This window comes from Ambystoma mexicanum, chromosome 9, assembly GCF_040938575.1.
Source record: "Ambystoma mexicanum isolate Mex_15411 chromosome 9, UKY_AmexF1_1, whole genome shotgun sequence".
Taxonomy (NCBI): Eukaryota; Metazoa; Chordata; class Amphibia; order Caudata; family Ambystomatidae; genus Ambystoma; species Ambystoma mexicanum.
Genome location: NC_090931.1, coordinates 392,839,105 through 392,863,775, shown reverse-complemented (window position 1 = coordinate 392,863,775; position 24,671 = coordinate 392,839,105). Strand labels below are relative to the sequence as shown.

The following is a 24,671-nucleotide window of genomic DNA, read 5'->3' as shown; positions in this document are numbered from 1 at the left end:
ATTTGGAAGCTGTAAAAGGGAATATTCCTGAAACTAGAGAGCATCTGGGCACCAATGTATATCAATCTGTTTGCCTCCAGGCTGAACACACAGACCCCTAGATTTTTTAGTTGGAGGTAAGATCCGGTCACGCTAGGTACGGACGAGTTCCTACACAGCCTGTTAGGGGATCTCCAATATGCCTTCCCACCTTTTATAATGCAGAGCAGGATTCTGGCAAACATTTGGAGGGAAAGAGCAGAGGTCACGATTGTATCCTCCGCCTGGAAGTCACAAGCGTAGTTTCCAGTACTAATGGAACTTTCCTCGGATTTGCCTCGAGCTCTACCTCGGAACCAAGACCTGCACCCAGACACCATCTCCCTCTGAGAGTGACAGGGAGCCTTCCATTGCAGGCCTTCATGGTGTCGGGGGAGGTTTGGGGGGGGGGGGGTGGTTGTGGGGAATTGAGCCTGCCGGTTATTTCAGGCCTGGCTGCCCAGCTTATCAAAGAATCATGGGCACCGTCCAGCCTCAGGAGCGAAGTAGGAAGTCTGGTATCAACGACAGGGTCTTCAACCCGTTTCTATGCCTATAGTACATGTACTTCATTTTCTGGCTTCCCCAGTGGCAGACAGTAAGGCTTTCAGGACGTTGGGAGTCTACAGATTAGCCATATCTGCCGGTCATAGCCTCAATGAAGTGAAAACAGTGGCTGACAACCCAGCCGTAGTAGTCCGGCTCATATGGGGAATAAAATGTCGATCCCCGCCACTACCAAAATATGCATATCTTTAGGATAGCGACATGTGTCTGCATTTCATTATTAGAGTACCACCGAACAAATATCCATCGATAACGCAACTGTCAGGAAAGCAGCCGATATGGCTATGTCTAGTCTCTTGTAAAAGTGTTTCAGACATCAAGGCACTGGAGGTAGACAAAAAAGTACGGACTCTAATGAGTGACATTTACCAATGCAAAAAGGACAAAGATAACTGTTCCTCGATATCGTGCCCTTACTTGCCTGGTCTGCCACAGCTTTGTGTAGTGTCATGCATTAAAGAGTACAAGATCAAGACCGCTGAGACGAGACCAGCTGGTGAGTCGTAACTATTGATAGCGTGCAGGATACCCTTGAAGGGTGTGGCAGCTGCCACCATAGCTAGATGTGTGCAAAGTCATGTCAGAGGTAGGCATTGATATGTCCAAGTTTGGCGCAAGTTCAGTCAGGAGAGTTAGGGCTTCCAAAGCCTTCATTTCAGTTGTCAGTCTGGAGAATATACTGTGGGCGGCAGATTGGACAAATGATAGCATCTTTATCACGTTATACTTCAAGCCAGCAATGACAATGGCGGCTACAGTAGTTCACAGCTTTGAACAAGCATAATGCTGTCCTCCGGTCTTGACATTGAATGAAGATCACCCAGGCTTACAATTCAGGGAGTCTTGATTCTATTAAAGACAAGCATTATTCCTGCCCAGCATATGCACAGTTATCGCAGATTTGTTAGGATGTCTGCATTATAAAGGGTGCAGTGCATTATACCCTCCCTTATCCTGTTCTTCTCGTATCACAGGGGAAGAGCAAATGAACGGCTGATTAAATGAGACCTGGGGCGAGGAGATTGGGCAGGGTTCAGTGGACACTGGAGAGATCGGGTGTATTTTATAGACAGACACGACGGTACAGTTTTGTTGACGTTCGTCTAAAGTTGCCTGAATGAGACATTGCTTTGTATGATGTCGTTATGAGCATCAAAAGAAGAGGAAGGGACCTAGACAGGAAGTGAGAGACTAGGTCCAAGAAGAGGAGGTCGGGGAAAGGACTACAAGATGGAAAAGACTAACAGGGACGTGTAGTTTACCAACAGTAAAGAGAGAAAAGGTTTAAAGATTTAAAACTGCCTAAGAGTAAGAAAAGAAGTTGAAGCATAATGCTTGCCTCTGTGTCTTTAATAGAATCAAGACTCCCCGAGCTGTAAACCTGGGTAATCGTCATTGTCATACCATGGCTGTGGACTGGCCCCAGATGAAGTATTATTTGCACATCAAACGTGTTGGCCTGGAAAAGAAGGTCATGGGCCTCTATTAAGGAAGCAAGTGGTCTGAAGCAGGCATTAAACAGCCACAGTGAGATAAATATTCCTTGGGGTACCTTCTATGCTGTGCACAACACCTTGGCATGGAAATGGACCGTCTGGTTTGACTTGGTAAGAATGATCTAGGGTGGGAAGAGCTGGAACAACTTAAGGATTTTGTCCTTAGTCCCATATCATGGTAGAGGTATTGGACAAGGGTGGCATGGCTAACCATCATATGAAGTCTAGAGGTCGAGCATGAGGAGTGCAAAAGGTTGGTTACAGTCCAAGGCCTGAATGATCAACTCTCACGATTCCCAATATGGCGAGCATAGCACCATGCAAGAAAGATTGGGATAACAAGCAGTGCTCATGTATGATGAAAATGTAACATTACCAAGAAGAAACGCTAAGTATGTGAAAACTCAGTTTCCACATACTGTGGTAGGCAGAGCAGTGAGACACAGGATTCAACGCAAAGGTTCAACAAAAGGAGGGGTCGAGGAGGGGGGCATGAGCCACTTTAAATGGGGGTGCACAGTGACAGCTTTTAATAGAAAATATGAACCCCTCTGGGGGGGTGGGAGGCTGTGCAATCAGGTCAGAGTTGCTCTGAGTAAGTGCAGCTAGGGCGGCGCGGCTGTGGGTGAGTGCAAGGTGGCAGGGCACTGTAAAGGTTACAGTTACAGCACCTAAGTGCGCGATAGGCCCTGAGGCAGTGCAGGGAGTCAGATCATGGAGGAGCCTGGTACACAGCGAGACTCTGAAGGTAGCCAGGCAACCAGTTGGCGCAGCAGACGGGTAGGTCAGCAAGGGAGGGAGAGCGAGAGAAAGCAGAGGAGAAAAGGAAGGTCTCGAGCTGCATCCAGAACTTCAGGTGGTCCGGCTCAAGTTTCAGAGGGGCAGGGAGGCCATTGCAGAGGAGAGATAACTACCCCCCACTCTCTGCCTGGAGAAGCGTCTGACCTTTAGAGAGTTGAAGTAGCTTGAACTTGATCCTTGCAGCCACCGTGAGCCAGTGAAGAGATTTCAGGGCTGGATACAGTCCCTGGGCTTGAGGCCAAGGATAAGGATAAGTCTTGCAGCCCTTTTCTGGATTAGTTGCACAGGGTGGAGAGTCGAGGAAGGCAGATTGACAAAGAGGCTGTTGCAGTAGTCCAGCCTAGAGAGAACCAGGGCTTTGGAGACAATGAGCTTCTGGGGTAAGTGAGAAAAGGAATAACACCTCTGAGGAGGTGCAGCTGGAAGCAGGCCTTCTTGGCAAAGTACGTAATGCGAGGGGAGAAGGAAAGAGTGGAGTTGAAGATGATGCCAAGGTTTTTTTCCCCTCACAGGAAGGTGAAGGAAGAGGCCCAAAGAGGGCAGCCAGAGTGAGAGAGGGAAAGCGAGAGCAGGGGTTCCAATGAGAAGAATCTTCGTCTTACTGGCATTAAGGCAGATATTGTTGGAGGTGCACCACCCCTGAATAATAAATAATAATAATTAGGCATTTATATAGCGCTACGAACCCTCAGGTATTTGGGCGCAGCTTATTATTACCCACGGTGTGTGGTGCTCATTTATCGACCTTGGAAGGATGAAAGGCTGAGTTTGGCCCCGCCGGGATTCGAACCTGCGTTAACAGGCTCTGCACGGATGTCAAAGCGAGCACTCTACTCGCTGTGCCACTTGAATAGAAAGTCAGGAATGAGCAAGAGAGGAGAGGAGAGGAGAGGAGGCTGAAGGGACCCTGAAAGAGAGCTGAGTGTCATCCACATAACAAAAACAAAGAGGTGATGGCTGGAAGGTTTAGACTGAATCTTAACCACTGGCATTGCTCGGGGCAACCCTCTAGACCATCGTTCTTCACCTGCCAAGCCATTACAGAAGGGGAAAGACCATATGCAAATCAGGCTTGGTCCCATCCCAAAAGGGGCAGTCCCAAGTGGGACAGGTATGCCCAGACGTGGGTCCTGTGCCTGCTGGGCCTAGAGACCCAAGCTACTCCTCACTGATGAGCACCAACAGGGGCGAAAATTGTTTGGGGATGCTTGTGGTCTCGTGCAGAAGGGATGTGGCCTAGCAGATTGGGCTGGACTGCCCCTTTTGGGGTGGGGCCAAGCCTGATTTGCATATGGTCTTATCCCTTCTGTAATGGCTTGGCAGGCGAAGAATGGTGGTCTGGAGGTTTGCCCAGAGCATTGCCAGTGGTTAAGATTGATTCTAAACCTTCCAGCCATCACCTCTTTGTTTTTGCGTTGTCATCCACATAACACTGAAAGTTAGCGGAGAAGGTACACATCAGGAGGGCCAAAAGGGCCAAGCACGCACTGAAGAGCCAGGGTGAGAGGATAGAGCCCTGGGGAACACCACATGTGGAGAAAGAGGTAGTGGAGAGAAAGGACCCAAGTTGGACCTGGGAGGTTTGGGTCCAGGAGGAAGGAGGTCAACCACTCCAGGGCCTGATCCACGATTTCCAGATTCTCACGGAGTCGATTGATCAGGATGGCGTGATTGACCATGTCAAAAGCAGAGGAAAGGTCAAGGAGGAGTACAGAAGGAAGGCTTGAGTCAAGATTAGAGAGCAGATCTTCATTGGGGTTCAGTAGAGCAGTTTCCGTGCCTCTGGCTGCACTGAAGCCAGACTGATGGTCATAGAGACAACCAGCAGATTCAGTGTGGAGAGTAAGCTGGGAGATGGCCAGCTTTTACAAGAGTTTGCCCAGGAAAGGAGTGATAGAGATCAGGCGATAGTTTGCTGGACAGGTAGGATTGGCAGAAGGCTTTTTAAGGAAGGGGTGCACAAGGGAGTGCTTGAGGAGAGAGGGGAAAGATCCAGTGGCAAAAGAGTGATTAGGCGATTCTGAAAGAGTGATTAAGAACCACACCCTTCCTCTGTGAAGGTCTCTCTCGTCTGGCCACGTGTCTTTGGAGCCCCTCTTGCGCCTAATAGCTAAGGCTTGAAAACTGCCCCTTGCATCAGTCTCTAGCACAGTCTCTGCATAGTAATCATGGCCATCAAGCTCACATGTGGGAAATCAGCTCTCATGCACGTCCTCTGCACTTCAGAGTTTGGGGGAACAGGACTCTCTCAGAATATGCAGATGAAATCTGTTATCTCCTCATTCCAGAGTCCCTCTTGTTCTCCCACTTCTGATTGATTTGCCAGCCTCGTGCCTTCTTTCTGCTACGGCTTGTACTCCATTCACAGTTCCAGCTCCTTCCACTCGTAAGTGCCTGCACCTGAGGAGGCCTTTTATACCTCCCAGGTTCTTTCAGGTGTGGGCTGTCAGTCTCGATTGCCTGACTTGTGCACCTATGTGCCTCTTCATCCCTCTTCTTCCTCCCAGTACTTCTGGTATTGTGGGACTTGTTGTCCCCTTCAATAAAGTTAGTTATTTCAACTGCTGCAGTTTGGCAAACAGCCATCAAAAAGTGTGGGATTACGGGGGAAGTTAAAAGGGAGGTTATCCCAGTCTTCCTGGTCTGTTTCCCCCCACCCAATGTGATCCTCCCACAGTACACCCCCCCGCCCCCCAAGGTCGGGATCAGGAAGCGTATGCCTTTCCCTGGCCGCATGACGAGGGTCCCAGACCAGGTTTCTGGAAGGAAAAACCCCTGATTTGCCACAATACGTGCACACCACACCTTTAGAGGCATAGAGGACTAGCATAATCCAGCCATTGTCTGAGTAACAGAAGGTAGTGGCCGGTCCCGCCCTGTACCTAGCTACCCATCAGCCTCACAATTTAAGTCAGTTCTTGGTGTAACTTCACCGCAATACACATCACAGAACTTACAAGATCTCAGCCTTAAGCAAATTGCATTAGGAATGGAGAAAGACAATTCATTATACATTGAAATAGTAAAATTCTGTGAAAAGAGGGCAAGTTAGGACTGGCAGGAAAAGGGATAGAATTTGGAAACATAAAAGGAATTTTAACAAGAACCCATTTAGAAAAACTCACTGTGTTATAGTGGTCAGCATAAAGAGAATTGCCAAGGCCAAACACAGCATATCTCATGCCTTTCAGATAGGTTTTGCCAAACCTGAAATCATTTGATGCTTCTTGCAACCATTTACAGAACCACTGGGCATTCTCGGTTGGCTGCCCATCGGTATAAGTGGCAACCAGGAAAACACACACATTCTTAGTAACAGCCTGGAAAAAAAGAAAAAGTGTTAGACACAAGACAGAAACAATTTAATGTAAGCGTGTTGCACTGAAAATAGCACTTGCTACTGTGAACACATTTGAAGAATGTGCAGTAATCAATTTACAAGTCTGAACAGTAAAAATACCAAAGTTAATGTACCTAGGAACATTATGTACATATATTGTGTCACAACACCCAAAATACAAACTGCAATGCCAGAATGTATTTCCTAAAAGACAGATTTATTTTAAAATCATTTCAACCTGAAATGTTATCGGAAAAGGCAAAGTGTGCCCCTGACTCATTCCCACAGCTCCTCTTCCACACACCACAGTCAGAACCTCAGGGTGGGGAGAGTAGAAGGCATGGGAAGCCACATATTTCCAGGCATTTCTGCAGTATGGCCTTACCCGTTACTTAAGGACAAGAGTCAAGGCATTGTAAAACCATGTGAAAGAACCCCATCCAGAAGTCCAGATAAAATGTTCTAAAGGGAGTAGGTTATTCCCTATTTCTGTGAGGTTGGGAGTAAAATGATTTTTTAGGGAGTAAAAAAAAAAAAAGACATGTATGGGGGCATTTTTTCAGTGAGTAATAGATTTAAACTCTAAAGAAGATATTTTTCTAAACTTCGTTACACATAGTAATTTGTGCAACTTAAAAGATTTATTTTAACCTTAAAGTTACTCACCATACCAGGTAAGAATAGGGTGGTGTGGAAAGTGTCTGAAGCGGCGGCTGCTGGGTTTCGAATTTGACTCACCCTGTGCTCGCAGTGCGGCTTGACACTTGCAGACATTTTCTTGGAGTTTTCCTTTAGCAATTTAAGGTGAGGTGAGGCGGCCACAAAAAAAGCGAAAATAACCTAGCGGTGCAGTCCCCCAGCTTCTGAAATGTTGGGAAACCGGGAAGACGTGCTGTGCTGTGTCGTGCCCCACATCAAGCGACTACAGAGGGGTTGGGGGGTCTAGGGTTGTTCGCTGTGGAACAAAGGTGAGTATAGTGAGCTGCTGAAGCCCTAGACCAGATACCCGACACCAGATAACGGGGTGGTGAGTGCAATCTGCACCCCGCTGTGGCAAGGGGTGACTGGCTAGAGCAAGGACAGGGGAGCCTGGTGTAGGGTTGCTTGGTGCAAGGCTGTCTTCTTGAGCCCTGTCGGCTCGCAAAGTTCAGTTAAGTAGCTTGGTTCCGAGCCCAAAGGATTTAGCAGGGTTGAGCTAGGATGGAAGTCGCTCCTGAACAACCAAGAACAAAGGGCCAGTTGCACCTCCCGAGTAACGGCACTAGCATTAACACTAACAACCGGAGCACGTCACGTAGTGATAGTCCGTCTATAGTGCATATGAGGAGGGAGTCTGTGGAAAGGCCCACTCCTGCTGCTCCAAGCAGTAGTGGGAATTCTTTGCCTGTGCTGCCAGATATTGCCATCCCCACCGAAGTGCAAAGAGATGAGCAAGTTGTGATGACACTGGAGCAGGACTTGTGTACTTATAATAGAAATGCAAGTCCAGCGTGGTATGAAGGAACGCACATATCAGCTGAGAGAGTAGCACACTAAAAGGGGAGGGGGCCTGTTCTCATATATGCAAAATTAAAAGCTTAGTAAAATCAATCCATAAATCCTGAGGCACAGGTAAGTACAATTAAACTTAGTAGTAGAATGAAGCGCAGTAAATAGGCATCAAAAGCCTGCTTGGTTTTTAACGTTTAAGAGCATTTCTTTTGCGGCAAAGGCCAGTGCAGATGGTTTATTAGCACAAAGCATGCAATCTCTTGTCAAGTGTACTGAGAAGCACACAGAGGTTATTTATTTAGGTCAACTGATTACAGGGTCTGCCAGTAAAAAAGGAATATATGATCATTTTATAATTTAAAATAATTTATGAAATATGATTTTCTAGTGAAGCCGGCAAGACCCACGTCAGTTTCAAATCGCCCACAGACCATTTTCCCTGGGAAGAGGGTTAGAATGTTCCCAAAATGCAACAATAATTTAAAAGTATGTTTGTGGGTCAAGGCTCCGATTATGTTGTGGGTAGCGTCCCCATTGGAGACAGGAAGAGCCGACCAGGGCAGAATATTAAGTTCTGCTGGTCGTCTTGAATGTTTCAATCATATCATTTTGTGTTGTGGGAATTGGGGTGGATTGTGAGATCACATTATTGTAATTGAGGGCGGTGTGGGAAGGTTCGTGGACCCAATGATCCAATGTAATGTACACAGTTCTATATGTGTCCAAAGTACAAAGAACCAATCATTTCTGTGTGGGAAGATTTTTTCTATGTTGCATGTTCATAAATGCCAATTCTTTTACTGTCTATAAAAGATTTAACTTCAAGGGCGGTTCTTTGACAGTGCCTTTTCATGCAGTTCTGTTCCATGTTCTATTTGAATTTGCTGTCCCAGCTGCGTCTGGGGCCCGATATAAAATTGTGTTACTTCTTGCACCGGCGTACACTCTTTTTTGACTACTTTTGTAATATTTTGGTGACTGCTACGAGGAGACTCCCAACACATCTTTGGAAGATATCTTTGCAGTTTAACCAAGCTGTGAAGAATTCCAGTCGTGCTACTTGAGGAGTGCGGAGCAGCATCCGTTGGCAAGTATAAAGAGCTCAAGAGGTCCATGGATGCCACTTCCCAAAAGTCTGCCTGGTCTGTCGCTGCCTTCAATCTGACCGAAAGTGCAGGCCTTTAAAGGCAGACTTCGAGGTTGAAAGAAGTGGAGAATCTCCTAAAAGGATATGAGTGTGTACCTGTGCATGAAAGCTCTAGGGGCAGGAGGCACTCTTTTTACAGTGTATAGGATGCACCCTCGTTAATGATGAAGAGAGCAATTGACTGTGCTAGTCTTCAATATTAGGTCTGTCGTTCCGATAGAGAGCAAGTAGATGGTGGCACATCTGCATTAGAGCAGTGGGTTGCTTCGTAAGTGGCGGTACTTGTTAGACAAGAGCGTAGACCAGACAATTGGAATAGTTGCATCATTTCTTTTTCCTTGGGGAAGAGTTTATTCAGGTATATGTGCGCACATGTTTATTGGTAGCAGCAGTTTGTTTTTCAGTGTTGTGAAAAGTGATCGTAGTTTCATGTTATGTGGCTGTGGAAGGGGTGGAAGAGCCAGAACCAAATTAACGTGTAGTGTGAGGTGCGAAAGGGTGGGGCCTGTTGAGAAGGCCAGGGTGGACTAAAGTAGAGCGATCAAGCAAAGTGGTAAGTTTAAACAATGAGTGAGTGGGGTTGTTTGAAGAAAGAGTGAAATTAAAAACAAAAAAAGTTTGTTTTTAATTTTGTGAAAGGAAGGAAGAAGGTAGGAAAGAATCATTTTCTAATAAGAAAAATGAAAGGCAGAGGCAATGACGTCCTACTGGATGGATGCCCTGTTTAACCATGTGTGCAGGAAATTGCCCCAATACTGCGATAAAATATCAAAGTACCATTTTGAGTTTGTGCACGACACAGTGGGCAAGTGTAATAAAGAGTGGCCCGGAGAGGCAATATTCGATGAAGATATTATAGAAAGCACTAAGCAGCTACATATAAAGGAGCTAAACTTAAAAAGAGACAGGACATTCTGGGGCTTTGGAAATTATAGGAGGAGAAAGAAACGGAGAAGGGAAAAGAGGAGGAAGAAAAGGGAAGTGCACCACCGCTCTATACACTATACCCTAATAAAACCAGCTGCAGGGTATACACATCATAAACGCGAGTATCAAGACAAGGAAAAAACACATAAAAAGCACGACTGGGGCAGTACAAGCGTCAGCGGCAAGGACGAAAAAGAAGAGGAACTATTTAAACAGCATAAAAGAAGAGTGCACAGCAACAACTTTACGTGTGTGTTCAAGGAGGCAGAAAAAGCTTTAGAAAGGGAAATAGCGGAGAAAGGAAGGGAACACAAGAAGGGAACAAATGAACTGGGCTGGACAGTAGGACGCATCAAATTTAAGACAGACAAGTGGGGACGGGCCTCGGACCATAGTGAAACTGACACGACAGACGCTGGGCAAACCACATCAGACTGGGAAGATATCGCTGACAGCGATCAGCGGTGAGGATGAAGCCCACACACACCCCTTGACAGATAAGAGATGGGAGAGGAGAAGAGATGAAAGAGAAGGAGGAAAGACGAGAATCATTGGGTGACTGGGCAAACAGGGACACAGCAGGAAAACCAGAATAGCAGTAGCAAAAAGACCACAGCCTGATAATTAACTCGGGGCACACAGAAAAATGCCACTTTTACAGAATGCAAGGGACGAGGTTCATTACATACCATAGCCGACAATGGGCAGGGATAATCTATTTTACAATTTACCTTCGTTGATGGCAGGGGCGAGCAAGTGGATTTATGTTTTTGAGAAAGACAGCGGGAATCTCATTGGCCATAGGAGATATATAAAGTTTGTTGCCAGTATTGAAGTGACAAAAAATGGCTGCAGGCCAGATACTTTGGGGTAAAATTAAGCTCTAATATACATGATGGAGCGCCCTTCAACAATTATCGAGGACATGTTTGGAAAGCTCTGAGGGAGCTCCATCCAGACATGTCAGACATGGGATCTATACTGGCTTACAAAATGAAGCCTGACGAGGACCCAGCGGAATACATACGATCCATATAGGAAATGTAGACACAGGAAAATAAGCAAGGGATGAAAAAAATAAAAAAAAAATGTTTTACCATATCCTAGTGAGGGGGCTCCCCGCAGATGTACAGGTTTCTTTAGAAAAAATAGTGGGAATTGAGGCAAAGGGGTGCTTGAAATACAAGCGACAATTGTGCACTTTTGCAAGAAAAAACAGGAGGAGAAGGAAATAGAGGGTAATGCAATAAAGGCAGAAAACAAATAGGTTCAGAAAAAACTGGCAACAATACACATGGAGGGAGCAGTAGTGGTTCCTCTGGCACACCAAGGGGGGCTTCCTGTGTCTGTGATGATGCCACCAGGAAGCTACACACAGGTGCCACACCCCCAGCATTGGGGGGTGGTACCAATGCTGCAGCAACCCACATTCACAAACATGCAGGAGCCTGGGGTCATGCAGGCAAGCGGGGGAGGTGAATATATGGGACAGTATCAGACAGGGCGAGGATACTACACATGTGGAGGAGCATGGAATACAGAGGGATGACTCCACGTTTTGGAGTACAAGGTTACACAAGTAGGAATTTCAGACATGCCATACGAACATCCCCACTAGTTGCAGAGGGAGGGCAACTGCAGTAGACACACATGCAGCAGAAACCTCATCCGATGCAGGTCATACCGCAACAGCAGCAGACATACATGCCACCGACTACACAGCAAGTACAGGCAATACCACAGCAGCAACAAGTGCAGATACAGCCTGCACAGACACAGGGAATTGCTACCCAAAAACAAATACAGGTACAAAATTGGTAAATGGCAGGAACTCAAGGTGCAGTGAGCGTGCTTAAGGCACCAGCAGAGATACCCGAAGGAGTGACAATATTGGGGCAGGACACCATACCCCAATATACTAGAGTGACAATGGTGGGAGGTAACCCATCCGCGAGCACCTTTTCCCAATAGGAGTGCCCACGGGGAGTGTGTGTGTGTCTTGTTCTAGCAGTAACTGAAGACCCTGAGGATGAACCGGAGGTAGCAGTTCAGATAGGACAAAGGGGATTTTCCCTGCTTATAGATACTGGGGCAACCATGTCATGCATCAAGGAAGAAGGATTTCCATTATCTAACAAAAGTTAGAACACACAAAGCTTTTAAGGGACAATTTTGAAAGTTACTCTGACAAAAGATGTGCCCTTAACGATAGGGACACAGCATATTGTAGCACCTTGGCTGTATTCAAAAGGCACTCCCATCAATAGTTTGGGGAGTTTCAGAAAAAGGGATGGTTTGCTCCACACCGGGAATGTACCCAGCCCGGGTGGCAGACAGTACTGATTCAGGCATACCATGCATACAGGACAATGAGAGGGATACCCACTGTGAGAAACCTGAGGCGTTTCTCCCAGGTTATTCCCGGGGATCCTCTGTTCAGGTGGCCAGGGAAGAGCCATCGCTCTTGGATCCCAACCCTGGGGTGGGACGAGCGAGGGAGGATCACCTGGGCAGGAGGTCCTAGGGGACTATGCAAGACACGCCCTCAGACGAGACCTGGTATTCCTCCCATTCAGATACACCCCTACCCGACATCCGCCGAGTTGTCATGGATATTGTAAACAAAGTCCCATCACACCCCAGTACCTTTCTGTAAGGAAAAGGCGAAACCATCAGGGAAAATTAATACCATGCCTAAATTCCAACATGAGTTTTACCCCACTTTCCTCAAACCGACTTTTTAACAACCCTACATACAAACCCCTTTTCGGGACAAAAATCCACAACATCTTTTACCTTCTTTTGTAGAACACCACAATTCCCATAATCCCATTCCCCTACTGAAATACACTAGGACTGGGATGAAGAAGAGGCAGATGGAAGTCGTGAGGATTGCCCCATAGGAATCCATGGGCAATGGATTCCTATGGGCAGTCTGCATATTGTCCAGATAATGAGGTCACGCAGAGTCAGGCAGGGAGGGACAACTACTCACACCGGACTCCAATAAACTCTAGCTGGGAGTATAAAAGCAACAGCCAGAAACAGCATTTTCAGCGAGCTGGGGATTCTGTAAGGTGCTGAGAAGCCAGAGGAAGACCAAATGAGCTGCAGTGACCCAGAGAGACCTGGAGGAGGAGGAAACCACCCAGACACTGGACCTTTCAACACAGGGTAGGCTGCAGTGTGGAGAGGGAACTGTACCTCCACGAGGTAAAACCAGGGGCACCTGGGGTCTCCTGGCAGTGCCTCACCAGAGCTCCTCCCCTGGGCCAAGCAGACAATTCCAGGTCTCTGAGGGGCAGGCGGTGAGACCCTGACCTCAATACACATTCCTATTGAAACTCTGACAGCTCCCAAAGCCATGAAATGCTGTTTTAGGGAGCTGTGAATTGGGAGCAAAATACACCACAATGCATTCTAGGAGGGGAAGCCCAAAACTGGTTCTTTGTGAAAACTGAGAGGGGTCAGAGCCCGCCTAAGGGAGAACCCTAAGAACTTTTGGGGAGAAGTTGGGCACAGAGAGAGGACCCGGAAAGCCAGAGAGCAAAAAAAGAAGCCTTGAGAGACCGGAGAAGAACGTGAAGCCAAGATGCCGATTCAGAGCGAGAGAGAGGCTGTGGCATGGCGAGGGAGAAATATCTCCAGGCAGCCGGTGAGTTGAGAATTGTGCAAGGCTGTGTTGAACAAAGGTTGCCAGCGGCGAGAGTGTCACTGATGAAAGATGGTGAAACCGCGAGTGAGGTGATCCAGATAAAAATGGAATATTGGGGAAGACAGGAAGACCGACCCCCTTTTCTACACGATAGAGTGGTCCGGCACCACATGGGTGCCCATTCGAAAGATCTCTGTCAGGAAGGTATACTGCAAATAGAACCTTTGAAATTGGATAGAAAGATCAAAGGGGTCCTGCGAGGGTTTAAGAAAAATCCCTAGTACAATCTAAAGTCTTCGATCCCAAGAAATACCCAAGAGAATGAAAGATAGGCTTGCGCCCGGTCGAGGAGAGTCTGCAACAGTGACAAACATAGTATTGAAGTTACTCAAGTCAAAGGACATTACGATAAGTGAAAGGAAGGTCTGAGCACAAACGAGGGGGCCTACGGTGTCTTTGACTGGGAAGGGAGTCTGAGCCCAACTGAGAGGGACCGCGGGTGGATGATCCACCCGATATGTGCTACGAACGAAAGGAAAAGAACTTTAAGTTGTTAGATCTTTTTGTTGAACAAGACTTTCTACAAGCGAGAGCCTATTTGTGCTGTTAAGAGATGCTTTCTTAGAAGGTTCTGCCTTGCCTTAGAGACTGCCTCCTCATGCTAACAGAAGCCAGAGTGTGCTATAGAGCCCGAGTGCTCTACCTTACCCCATGCTGAAAACATGGCTAAGGGAACTTTATTGCTGGACCATTCTGACATATTATTTTGAACACTGTTCCTTTTTGCCTTTCACATCCCGTTCACATTTTGTTGTATTAGAGTAAGGGATGGTAACAGGTTTTTGTTAGCATAGGTCATTTTTGTTTTGACAAGGCACTACGAGGACCGTGTTTTTATTTGATGGTGGTAGCTTGCTCCCATCTTTTGATAGGCGTTTTTCAAACTCTTTAATGTTCAATAAACACCCTTGAAATGTGATCACTTGTGTCTGCCGCCTTACTGTTGATACCATGGTTTTCTTATACCACACACATAGGGCCTCATTACACGGTAGGCGGTAAGGGATTACTGGCACCGGTAAGGGCACCGGTGCCAGTAATCCCTTACCACCCTACTACAAGGTCCCTCAGCGGGTCCCATCCTTAACGTGTGGTCAGACCACACGTTAAGGAACGGACCCGCTGAGGGACTTCAGAGTTAATAACGGTACCGCTAGTAGCGGTACCGTTATTAGCTCCTTCCCCATTCCCATTGAGCCCTGTGGGGGCTCGAATGGGAATGGGGAATGGTAATTGGCATGGGGATTTACCGGGACCTCCAGGGTCGGAATGTCCCGGTAAATCCCCATACTGCCTACCCAGACCAAAAAGGCGGTAAGGGGTAGCCATGGCGCTAATAGCGCCATGGTTACCTCCTACCCTGTAATGAGGCCCATAGTGGTGTTTGTATATGGAGTGCACGTGTTGCTGGGCTGGTTGCCAGGGATTGAGGAGAAGGTGTTCCGGCTGTCTAGCAAGTTTTTGTTCAGGCCTGAGTGTCCCTCCTCAGTAAGCATAGGCACACCCACTCTACCATACTTGGAGGAAGTAGTAGTATGGAAAGACATGATTACACTGAATGCTACTGATGAGAACAACATTGAAAGGCGATCAATATTATGTATTAAGCCTACACCGACATCAACAGGAATAAGTGACACAGAGTTGTTTGCAAAAAAAGAAAATGAAGGAGAGGTAGTGTTTGAGCTTAGCCTGCCTTGCCCAGTTCGTATAACAGAAAGAGCAGTGTCCCAAATAATGCAGATAGCAAAACAGAAAGCCCACTATTGAGAGGAAGATTTGGAAACAGTGCCTAAGAGCTTGTGGACAACATGACCCCATGATGTAGTAATACTTGGGGAAGGGGCAGTACACATTAAATTAAAAGAAGGAGCACTATTGCCATGAGTAAAACAATACCCCTTATCAAGAGAAGCAGATGACGGTATATATGAGACTTAAAAAAACATCCTGGTTACCTTGCAAGGAAAATAATCTGACCCTTGTATATGAAAGGATCTCACTTTCTTGCTGTGGTTATTACATGTGTGTTTTTATTTGCATTGGAACATAGTTTAGACACATTGTCTATTAGGTGAAGGTCAGCCAACACGCGTTTCAACCCCTAAGGGTCTTTATATGGGTAAGATTCTTAGGGCCAAGTTCCATGTGGTTCATAAAAAGCCAATGGCTAGGAAGTAATCCAATTTGCAATGAAATGAAAAGGCTCGCTAAATGTCTTCTGTTGTTGTACAACATGTAAAGCATTGTTCTTGGTTTATACACTGGATACAAACCATAAACGTATCCCTATATCCTAACCCCAGCATTCTAAATATGGATTTTCACAATTCTATACTGGTTGTACCATCAGGGTGTCCGGGTACACAGCTATGCCTTCACAGATACCAATTCTCTGATGTAATATCCCATATTGATTATAGAAAAACATGAATCTCATGTTCTTGATTCAGACCAATAGTAGTACAACGCAATCTGCAGATCATTCTGGTTTCCATCTGTCTCAATAAGAGCTTCTGATTTCCTCTGTTGCTACATTTTACTTTCTTCAAACCAGTCTCTCTTGTTGTCCAATTGGTGTACTTCTTGCCAGTGGTTTGCTAGTGGTAATCTATTGTCCTGACTGCTAATACTGGATAGATGTTCCAGAATTTGGATATCGTGCTTCCCACATTGATTTTATGACACACATACAATTGCAGAATATACAAATTTCGTTCGATAATTGGTGACATCTCGGATCGCTATTCGCATATTGTCATTGCATTCAAAGTTCGAGCAATCTGGATGTGCATGTTTGCACATACTACAATTTCCACATTTGTAAAAACCATGATTCCGTAGTCTGAACCAATCACACCCACTACGTACCTCTGCTGCTATTGGTTTCAGAAAGGAAGGGCTAAATGTCTTTGATTGTAGGTACCCGAGAAAATATAAATCTGGGTTTAGGCCCAATATATTTGGTCAAGCCTGTGTCCACCTGTAATATAGGCCGGTGCTTCTGGACCATACCAAATAGTTACAGTACCTCAAATACTTGTTAATGAAGTTGACCCCTTGGTCTTGGTTAGTCTGATCTTTTTTTGGCTTTATTCAGTATAGCCTGTGTAGTGATACCTTGAATCTTGTTGCATGCCTTCAGTATACACTCAGAGTAGCCTCTCTCACTAAATCGGTTAGTTAATAAGTCACATTCTTGAATGAACTCTGTTTTTACTGCAGCTTATGTGAGCTCTGAAAAATTCACCCATTGGAATATTGTGAATAGCCAGGTTTTTCTGACAACTGGTTGCAAAGAGTAGAATTTACCTCAGTGGGTTTCCGATATGTTCTGGTTTCAATTCAGTCAGATAACAAATACGCAAATCCAAAAAATCAAATTCTTTGGCGGCACTGTGTCTGGTTAGTTCAATCCCATATGTAAATACTCAATAAAGCCTTTGCACTTATCTGAAGTCCCATTCTAAATAACAATAATATCATCAATGAAGCGTTTCCATAGGACAATTTTATCCACATTTTCATTGTTTATTAATGCATGCATTTGTTCGAACTGTGCCATAAATAAATCAGCTAGTGATGGGTCATATTTTGCACCCATCGCTACTACTTTGGTTTGTAAATAGTATTCTCTGTTGAACAGAAAATAATTGTTGGTCAAAGTAAATCTTTCACATCTAATGTCCCTAGGCGATAATATGGTTCCCATTTGATTTCATCAAGAATATGCAACACGTTTGTGAAGTCCCCGATATATGAGGGCAGACTTAACACTGGACGTCTTATAGCAGATTTTATATAGGCTGAAAGACCCTCTGTGGCCCAGCCTATCCCACTGACAATGGCCTATACTTCAGGTAAGATTTCAAAAGTTTTGTGCATCTTAAGGAGCAAATACATTGTCGGCATGGTGGGTTCTGTTATATTGAGAAATAGTTTATCTTCATTAGTCAAAATACCCTTCCTATGCCAATTGGCTATTAATATTAACATTTCATTAACTACTATCTTTGTTGGGTTAATTGATATCTTCTTATAGCATCCTGGTGTCTCAAGATGTTTGCTGTCCATGAATAATGTAATCCTCCCTGTTGAGGGTAACTGTGTACACACTACGGACACTGCTAGCTGACTGACCAAGGATACAAGGTGGACAGGGAGAAGTTGCAATACTGTCAAAAAGAAGTGGTGTACTTGGGTCAGATTGTGTCAGAAGATGGGAGAAGAACAACACCAGAAAGAGTAGGGGCCATACACAAGGCTCCATCACAAAAAACAGTGAACGAGATCAGCAATTTTTGGGCTTATGCAACTATTGCAAAGCATGGGTTTTTGATTACTCCACATACACCAGGCCATTGTTGCAAGAACTAAAAGAAGCACAGAAAAACAACAAAAAAAAACACACATAAAATGGACAGTTGAAATGGGCAAACATTTTGATGAGTTGAAAAATTACCTAGCACATGCACAAGTGTTAGCAATCCCAATTATAAGGACAAATTTCACCTGTTGTCACATTCAGATGGAAAGGTAGTGACAGCAGTACAGATAAAGAAAGTGTCAGGGACATAAGCCACTTGTATATTACAGTTGGTCATTGGATGCAGTGATGCAGAGACACTTCCCATGTGAGCAGGCACTTGCAGCTGCTGCATTCGCTACTGAAAAGGCTTCCACAATAACCATGGGGTGCCCAGTAGTTCTGCACGTGTAACATGCATTGTTTGCTATACTGGAAAAAACAAAATCAAGACTGACTACCCAAAGGTCTTCAGGGAATGAGGTAATACTAACCAACCCAGAAATAGAGTTGGTGAGGTGAAAAAGAATAAACCCAGCAGAGTTAATTGCAGAGCAATAGAAGGAGACTATGTGCATGACTGTGTAGCATGCATTGACAGGAGTGAAGGTAACCCTCTAGTTAAGGAAGAAGTGATCGAAGGGGGCAGTCTAGGGATGTCAGGGTATTTTTTGACGGTTATAACCTTCATTTGAAATGACGGTATACTGGGGTTATCGCTATATAGCGCACATACATGTTTAATCATGGTCTTAAATAATATTTTACAAGAATAATCACATTTTCACCAAGACACAAACAAGAAAACATCACTAAGAAGTTGTCGGAGTTCTTCTTACACACATTTATTTTAGTTAAACTCAACAGAGCAGGAGCTGGTGGTCCAATTTAACTTTGTACACAATACATCTATTTTAGAAGTACAACTAAAGAACCAGGAGGCCAAGAGATGTATGACCCTAGGGTCTCAAAGTATGATGGCTGGAAGTTTTAAATCAATCATAACTGCAGGCATAGCTCTGGGCAATCACTCAGACCATCAATTTTCAACCTGCTGAGTCATTACAGATTTCAATATGCTTTGTTCCTTCTGTATGGCATGGCAGGCAGAAGAACAATGTCTGGAGGTTTGCCCAGAACAATGCCAGCGGTTCAGGTTAATTGAAAACCTTGCAGCCATCACCACTTTTATTTTGCTCGAGTCTGTGATCAAGCAATACTTTGCATTGGACTGAGTACACATTTTTGCGAGACCAAGCCTGATTTGCATTTGGCCTTTCCGCTTTCTGTAATGGCATGGGCAGGTTGAAGAATGATGGTCAGAGAAGGGGTGCCCACAGAGGCTATGCCAGAGTTTGAGATGTATTCAAAACCCCAGCTTCTTTTGTTTTGCTGAATTATGTTTTTGCAACACCACCAATGTCGGTATGGAGAACCCGTCACCCCTCTTGGGATGGCCAGTAGTCAGAAACTTATGAGGGGATGTGTTCCAAAAAATCTCTTTTTTTGGCACACTTTCCTCATCATACTTTTTTGGCTGCATGCGGGCCATCACAAGAAAAGGGACAAGGGGTTCTTTTTCCTCCCGTCATTGCAACTAGACAAACATTTCTAACCCTTCGAATTTAGGGAGCATGGCTAACAATGTACTAGGCATACTAATGCAGATGCTAACAATAAAATGCTTTACGTTAGCAATTGCTGGGCCTTTGTGTCAAGTCCTGTTCTGCCTCAGTCACTCAAGACACTAATCCAGAATTTCAGGGTGGTGCGGTCAGCTGTGCTGTGCTCTAGTCTGCACTGCAAAACTGCAAGCAACGCTATTAACGCGGCACTGTAGGTGCTGGAGGATGTGGGCAAAACAGTAACATTTATCTGATACTGGTTGGGGGAAGGATCCTACAGCAACGGGCCTGGCTGACAGAATTAACAGACAAAAAAAGAAAACATGTTCAATTTTATGTTTTTAATGAAATGGTACGTTTTTAATGACATTAAACATGGGGCTTGCCTTCATTGCAGCAGACCTCCACTCCAGCCCCGTCATCCCACCTTGTCATGGTCCAGCGGCCTTGCAAGCATTTGCATGGGAATTCAAGACTGCTGTCTGTGTGCATTTGATCTGCATTGTGAAAATTGAAAAACAAGCTGTGTATTGATCTCATCTGTAGAGATCAGATCAGCTTGTTTTCCAAATGCACTTGCTTAAGGCAGGCGCACAACAAAACCTACATCTCGTTGCGGGGGGGTACTAACCCTTCAAATGTCGGGGAGGCGCTAACTTCAGAGATGTTGGGGGAGGGGCAAACTTGTGTGGGGGCATCTAACTTCTATACGCATTCTAATGAGACTATTTAGTGCAGCTTCAGTGTTACAAGCAGTTAACTTTCTCCTTCACATCTGAAACCGCACACTTCAGGACTGCTTTGAGAATGTGCAGTCTCCTGCTCCTTTCTACCCTTCCAATCACTCTCCTGGCATGCACACTAACCCCACATCAGGATTTCAATTGCCAAAAACTGCATGCATATGAATGCAGGTGCTAACCTTGAAAAACCTTGCATTTTTTAAAATTTATTGTGAAAACTGGTTGTTCTAGACAACCTTACACAAATTACACAGAACTGACAATGTTAGATTAAAACGAGCATCCGAAAATAACAAGTAAATGCTTGACATTAATAATTGCAGGGACGAGTTAACCGCTAAGCCCAGACGCCGTTTAAGGTCTATGTCCTGTTCTGTTCTGTCCCGCCATGGCTCTGTAGGTCAGTCAGGTTGAGTCAACACATAGCCCAACATCTCAGGGGTTGGGGATAAATGGTGTTGCGCCACTGGCTTAATGCCTCCAGGCCGTCACGTTGAGTGATCAGAGGGCTGCAGTCCGTGGAATGGAGAGGAGTGGGACAGCCAAACGTGAACCCTCTCTGGTTAGCACATTTTATGCCGTTTGATTGAAAATGCAATATCAAAATTCAGCACATGAAGAATAATGAATGTATTCAATTTAAAACATTCACTCAGTAAAATGCTTCGTATTGTTTAGAGAGGAACTACAAACGTTGCGCCACTGTACCACATCTGTAATTAAATGTAGCCAAGTCACAATAATAGTCTTCATGTTTCCATGATAGGCCATGTTACTTTTGGGTATATTTGAATGAGTTGGTCATTGTTGGGGGTTCGTCCTTGGCCCCATGTGGTCCCGTAAGCCCCCAAACTGGAAGGACCACACTCGACACACGTCCTTCCAGTTCGGGCTTCCCGGTCGCTCTACCGCGGCCGGGAACGCCCCGTTTATTTATACAGCACGCGGCGATGTGCAACGTCACGCCACCGCGTGCGCGTCCCATCACGGGGCAGCGCCACACTCCTCCTTTTTCGGGAGAACACCCAACTGCTTTTTATTATACACTGCAAACCACACAAACAATTAACAACAATTATTCACGGCCAAAGCCCCTTTAATGTCAACCACCCGGTCCCCTCATTTCGGTTGACTAAACTAATGTCCCAGCACGTATTCGCTGAGGTAAGGGGGTTTCCCTCGCCCAGCCCTCTGGGGGTACCTCCCACTTGCCTCCGGCATGGGAAGTCCTTCTGCAGACGTCCCCCGGACCGGGGATTCCGGTGGGCTGGAGGGGACTCCTCCGTCCTCAGGCACCTCCGTTAAGTCAGGCTCCTGCGGTGGCTCAGTTCTTGGATCACCTAGTTTCTTAAAGAAGCTGACGTTCCGGGTGACAGCAGACCTTCCGTCCGAGGCCATCACCATGGACCCTTTTACAGCCACAACGTCCAACGGCTCCGGCTCATAGGGGAGCGAGACCTTTCCATGGGGGTGTCTGTTGCGGATGAGGACTTCATCCCCCGGCTCGAGCCGTTGGGGCCGGATACCCCGTCGCATGTTCTCCTGTTCAATCCTCACCTGCCGGTCTGCCTCCACCTGTTGGTTGTCAATCACTCCCGGCTCCTTTTCCCCGATTTCGGGTAGCAGACCCCGGGGGCATCGCTTGAACAGAGCCTCAGCCACCCCCGTGGAGGCATGGGGGGGGGGGTGTGGTACACCCGCAGGAATTGGTATAGGGTTCGTTGGAGTGACTGCCCTTGTCCCTGAGCGATCCTGAAGGTCTTGTTGAGTGTCCGCATCAGTCTCTCAGGGTCCCCGTTTGCTCGGGGCCACAATGGGGACACCTTCCTGTTCTGAACCCCGCAGCTCTCCATAAGCTCGGAGAACCGCTCGCTCTGGAACGGCGACCCGTTGTCCGAGCACAGGGTGTGGGGGAAACCATGGGCCGCAAACACCTTCTCCACGGCCACAATCACGTGCTCGAAGGCCACCGACTCGACAAACTCCACCTCCGGATATCGTGAGTATTCGTCGACTATTACGATGAAGTGGGTACCTACGGACGTGGATCCAAAGTCCGCATGGACGACCTCCCAGGGCCGCGTGCCTTGGGGCATTACCTCGATGGCTGGCTCTCGCTGTAGAGGAGAGGCCGCCTGGCACCATACACAGGCTGCCACAAAGTCATCGACCCTCCGCTCAAGCTCCGGGAACCAGACCTTCAGCCGCAGCCTCGCCTTGGTCTTGGCAGCTCCCTGATGCCCGTGGTGGGCCAAGGTGATCACCTCCTTCACCTTGGACTGGGGTCCACTATCTGGTCACCTCAGACCAGCAGGCCCGACGCCGAGAACGACAGCTCGTTCTTGACCTTCCATAGTTGTTCAAGCCCCGTCTTGGCCTCCTGGGTCCGCCCCACCAGAGCTTCCAGGATGGATTTCCAGGAGTCGTGCTGCATTGAGTGCTTCAGGATCTGAAAGCACTCGTCCTTGGCTGCGGCAGCCTCCAATTCTGACAGAGGTATCGGATTCGGCGTGGCCGCCTCCACCACCATTCGAACGTGATCGTCGCCCTCCTCCGCACAGGTGTCCTACTCCTCTCCCCCACGCACTCCCGGATGTCTGGAGAGGTAGTCCGCCGCATTGTTGACACCCGGCCGATACACCAGTGTAACTCCATACTCGAGAAGAGCAAGCATCCACCTCTCGATCCTGGCCGGGGGCTTCGAGGATGACCCTGCCAGAATCGGAAGCAGGGGCTTGTGGTCACCACCGTCACTGGACGCCCCAAGACAGAGTCGAAAATGTCTGCAACCCCAGAGGACCGCCAGTGCCTCCCGCTCAATCTGGGAGTATCTTTGCTCAGTTTCCAAGAGCGCTTTGCTGGCGTAAGCCACGGGCCGGATATTCCCGTCCCGGTCCACTTGAGTCAATACAGCACCCAGACCAAACGGACTGGCGTCTACAATGATCTCCGATGCCAGCGCCGGATCGAAGAACGCCATGGTGTCCTCTGCTGTCAGGGCGCTCTTAATGTCCTCAAAGGCCGCTTGCTCCAGTGGGCCCCAGTGCCAGGCCGACTCCTTTTTCGTCAGTGCCCTGAGTGGTTCGGACATCGAGGCGAGATTTTGGATGAAACGCCCACAGTAGGTCACCATACCGAGGAAGCTTCTTACGTCAGACACCGACTCGGGGGGCTGCGCCTTCTTAATGTCTTGGACCTTCTTCGGATCCAGCGAGACCCCCCCCTCCTTGAACACAAACCCGAAGAATTCGATGGAGGGACGCAGGAACTCACATTTGTCCCGATGAAGGGTGAGGCCTAGCGATTGTAGCCGCTCAAAGGTCTTTCCGAGCTTCCTCAGATGGTCCACCTCGGTCTTTGCGAACACCAAAATGTCATCGCTAATGTTTAGGACACCCTCCAGATCTGCGAGGGTGCCTCTAATGATGTTCTGAAAGACTTCTGCCGCCAATGACACCCCGAAGCTCAACCTCTTGTACCGGTATAGTCCACGGTGAGTAGTGAATGTGTTTATGTACCGGGACTCAGGGTGGAGGACAACCTGACGATACCCTGCTCGAAGGTCCAGTTTGGAAAAGAAACGAGCCCCTTGCACTTGGGCAATAATGTCATTGATGGTGGGGGTGAGATCCCGCTCCCTCTTAATGGCCTTGTTGGGCAGCCTCGTGTCCACACAGATCCGGACAGATTCGGGTTGTTTGGGCTTCCTAGCCACAACGATTGGGGATACCCAGGGGGTCGGGCCCTCGACCTTCTCGATAATGTCGAGACTCACCAGGTTGTCCAGCTCCTTGTCAACTTGCTCCCTCAGATGAAACGGTACCCTGCGGTGTTTCAGTGCAATGGGCTGCACAGAGACATCGATGTGCAGCCTAACCGGGTCACCGGTCATCCTTCCAATGCCGTTGAAGAGGGCGGCATACTTGTCGAGCAGATCATTGATGTCCTCGAGGTACACCGAGTATGCGAAGCTGACAATTCCGAGAGCCTCGGCGGCGGCACAGCTCAGCAGAGTGTTATTGCTCACGGGGGTCACATAGAACCGGGCTTTGATTCACGAGCCCTCATGCTCCACACTTGCCACAAATGCAACAGCGGTATTGGTTCCAGTCCTCCAAAAAAGGCAAATATGCGGGCTCTCAGCGTGACCAGCTTTGGGGGCGATACAAGGGCATCATAGTGCCCGCGGGCCATCACATTGACCGAGGCTCCCGTGTCCACCAGCACCGGGACTGGCGAGTGGTCGACCTCCACCACACACCTCGGTTGCCTCCTGCCCTTCCCCTTCAGGACTTCCACACTGGAAACAAATAAAATGTTCTCTTCCTCTTCCTCCTCGGCCTCGTCCACCTGGGCATCTTCTTCACCCTGGTCCACCTGGGCCACATTTGGCGGGTGGTTCTGGCATGGAGCCCAAATTCGAGCCGGGCCTCTCGGCACTATCACGGGCATGGCTGCCCTGCACACCCTCGAGAAATGGTCAGGCAGGCCGAAC

The 24,671-nt window shown here is 47.2% G+C and overlaps 1 protein-coding gene across 1 annotated transcript in view; it reads right to left on the bottom strand.

Moving 5' to 3' along the window:
• The window catches only part of LOC138488122 (S-adenosyl-L-methionine-dependent tRNA 4-demethylwyosine synthase TYW1-like), a 1,632,770-nt gene that overhangs the window by 1,345,111 nt on the left and 262,988 nt on the right, over positions 1–24,671 (bottom strand). The window contains exon 5 of the mRNA XM_069614883.1: positions 6,008–6,202. Coding sequence (XP_069470984.1) covers positions 6,008–6,202 — 195 coding nt within the window. The remainder of the gene's footprint in view (positions 1–6,007; positions 6,203–24,671) is intronic.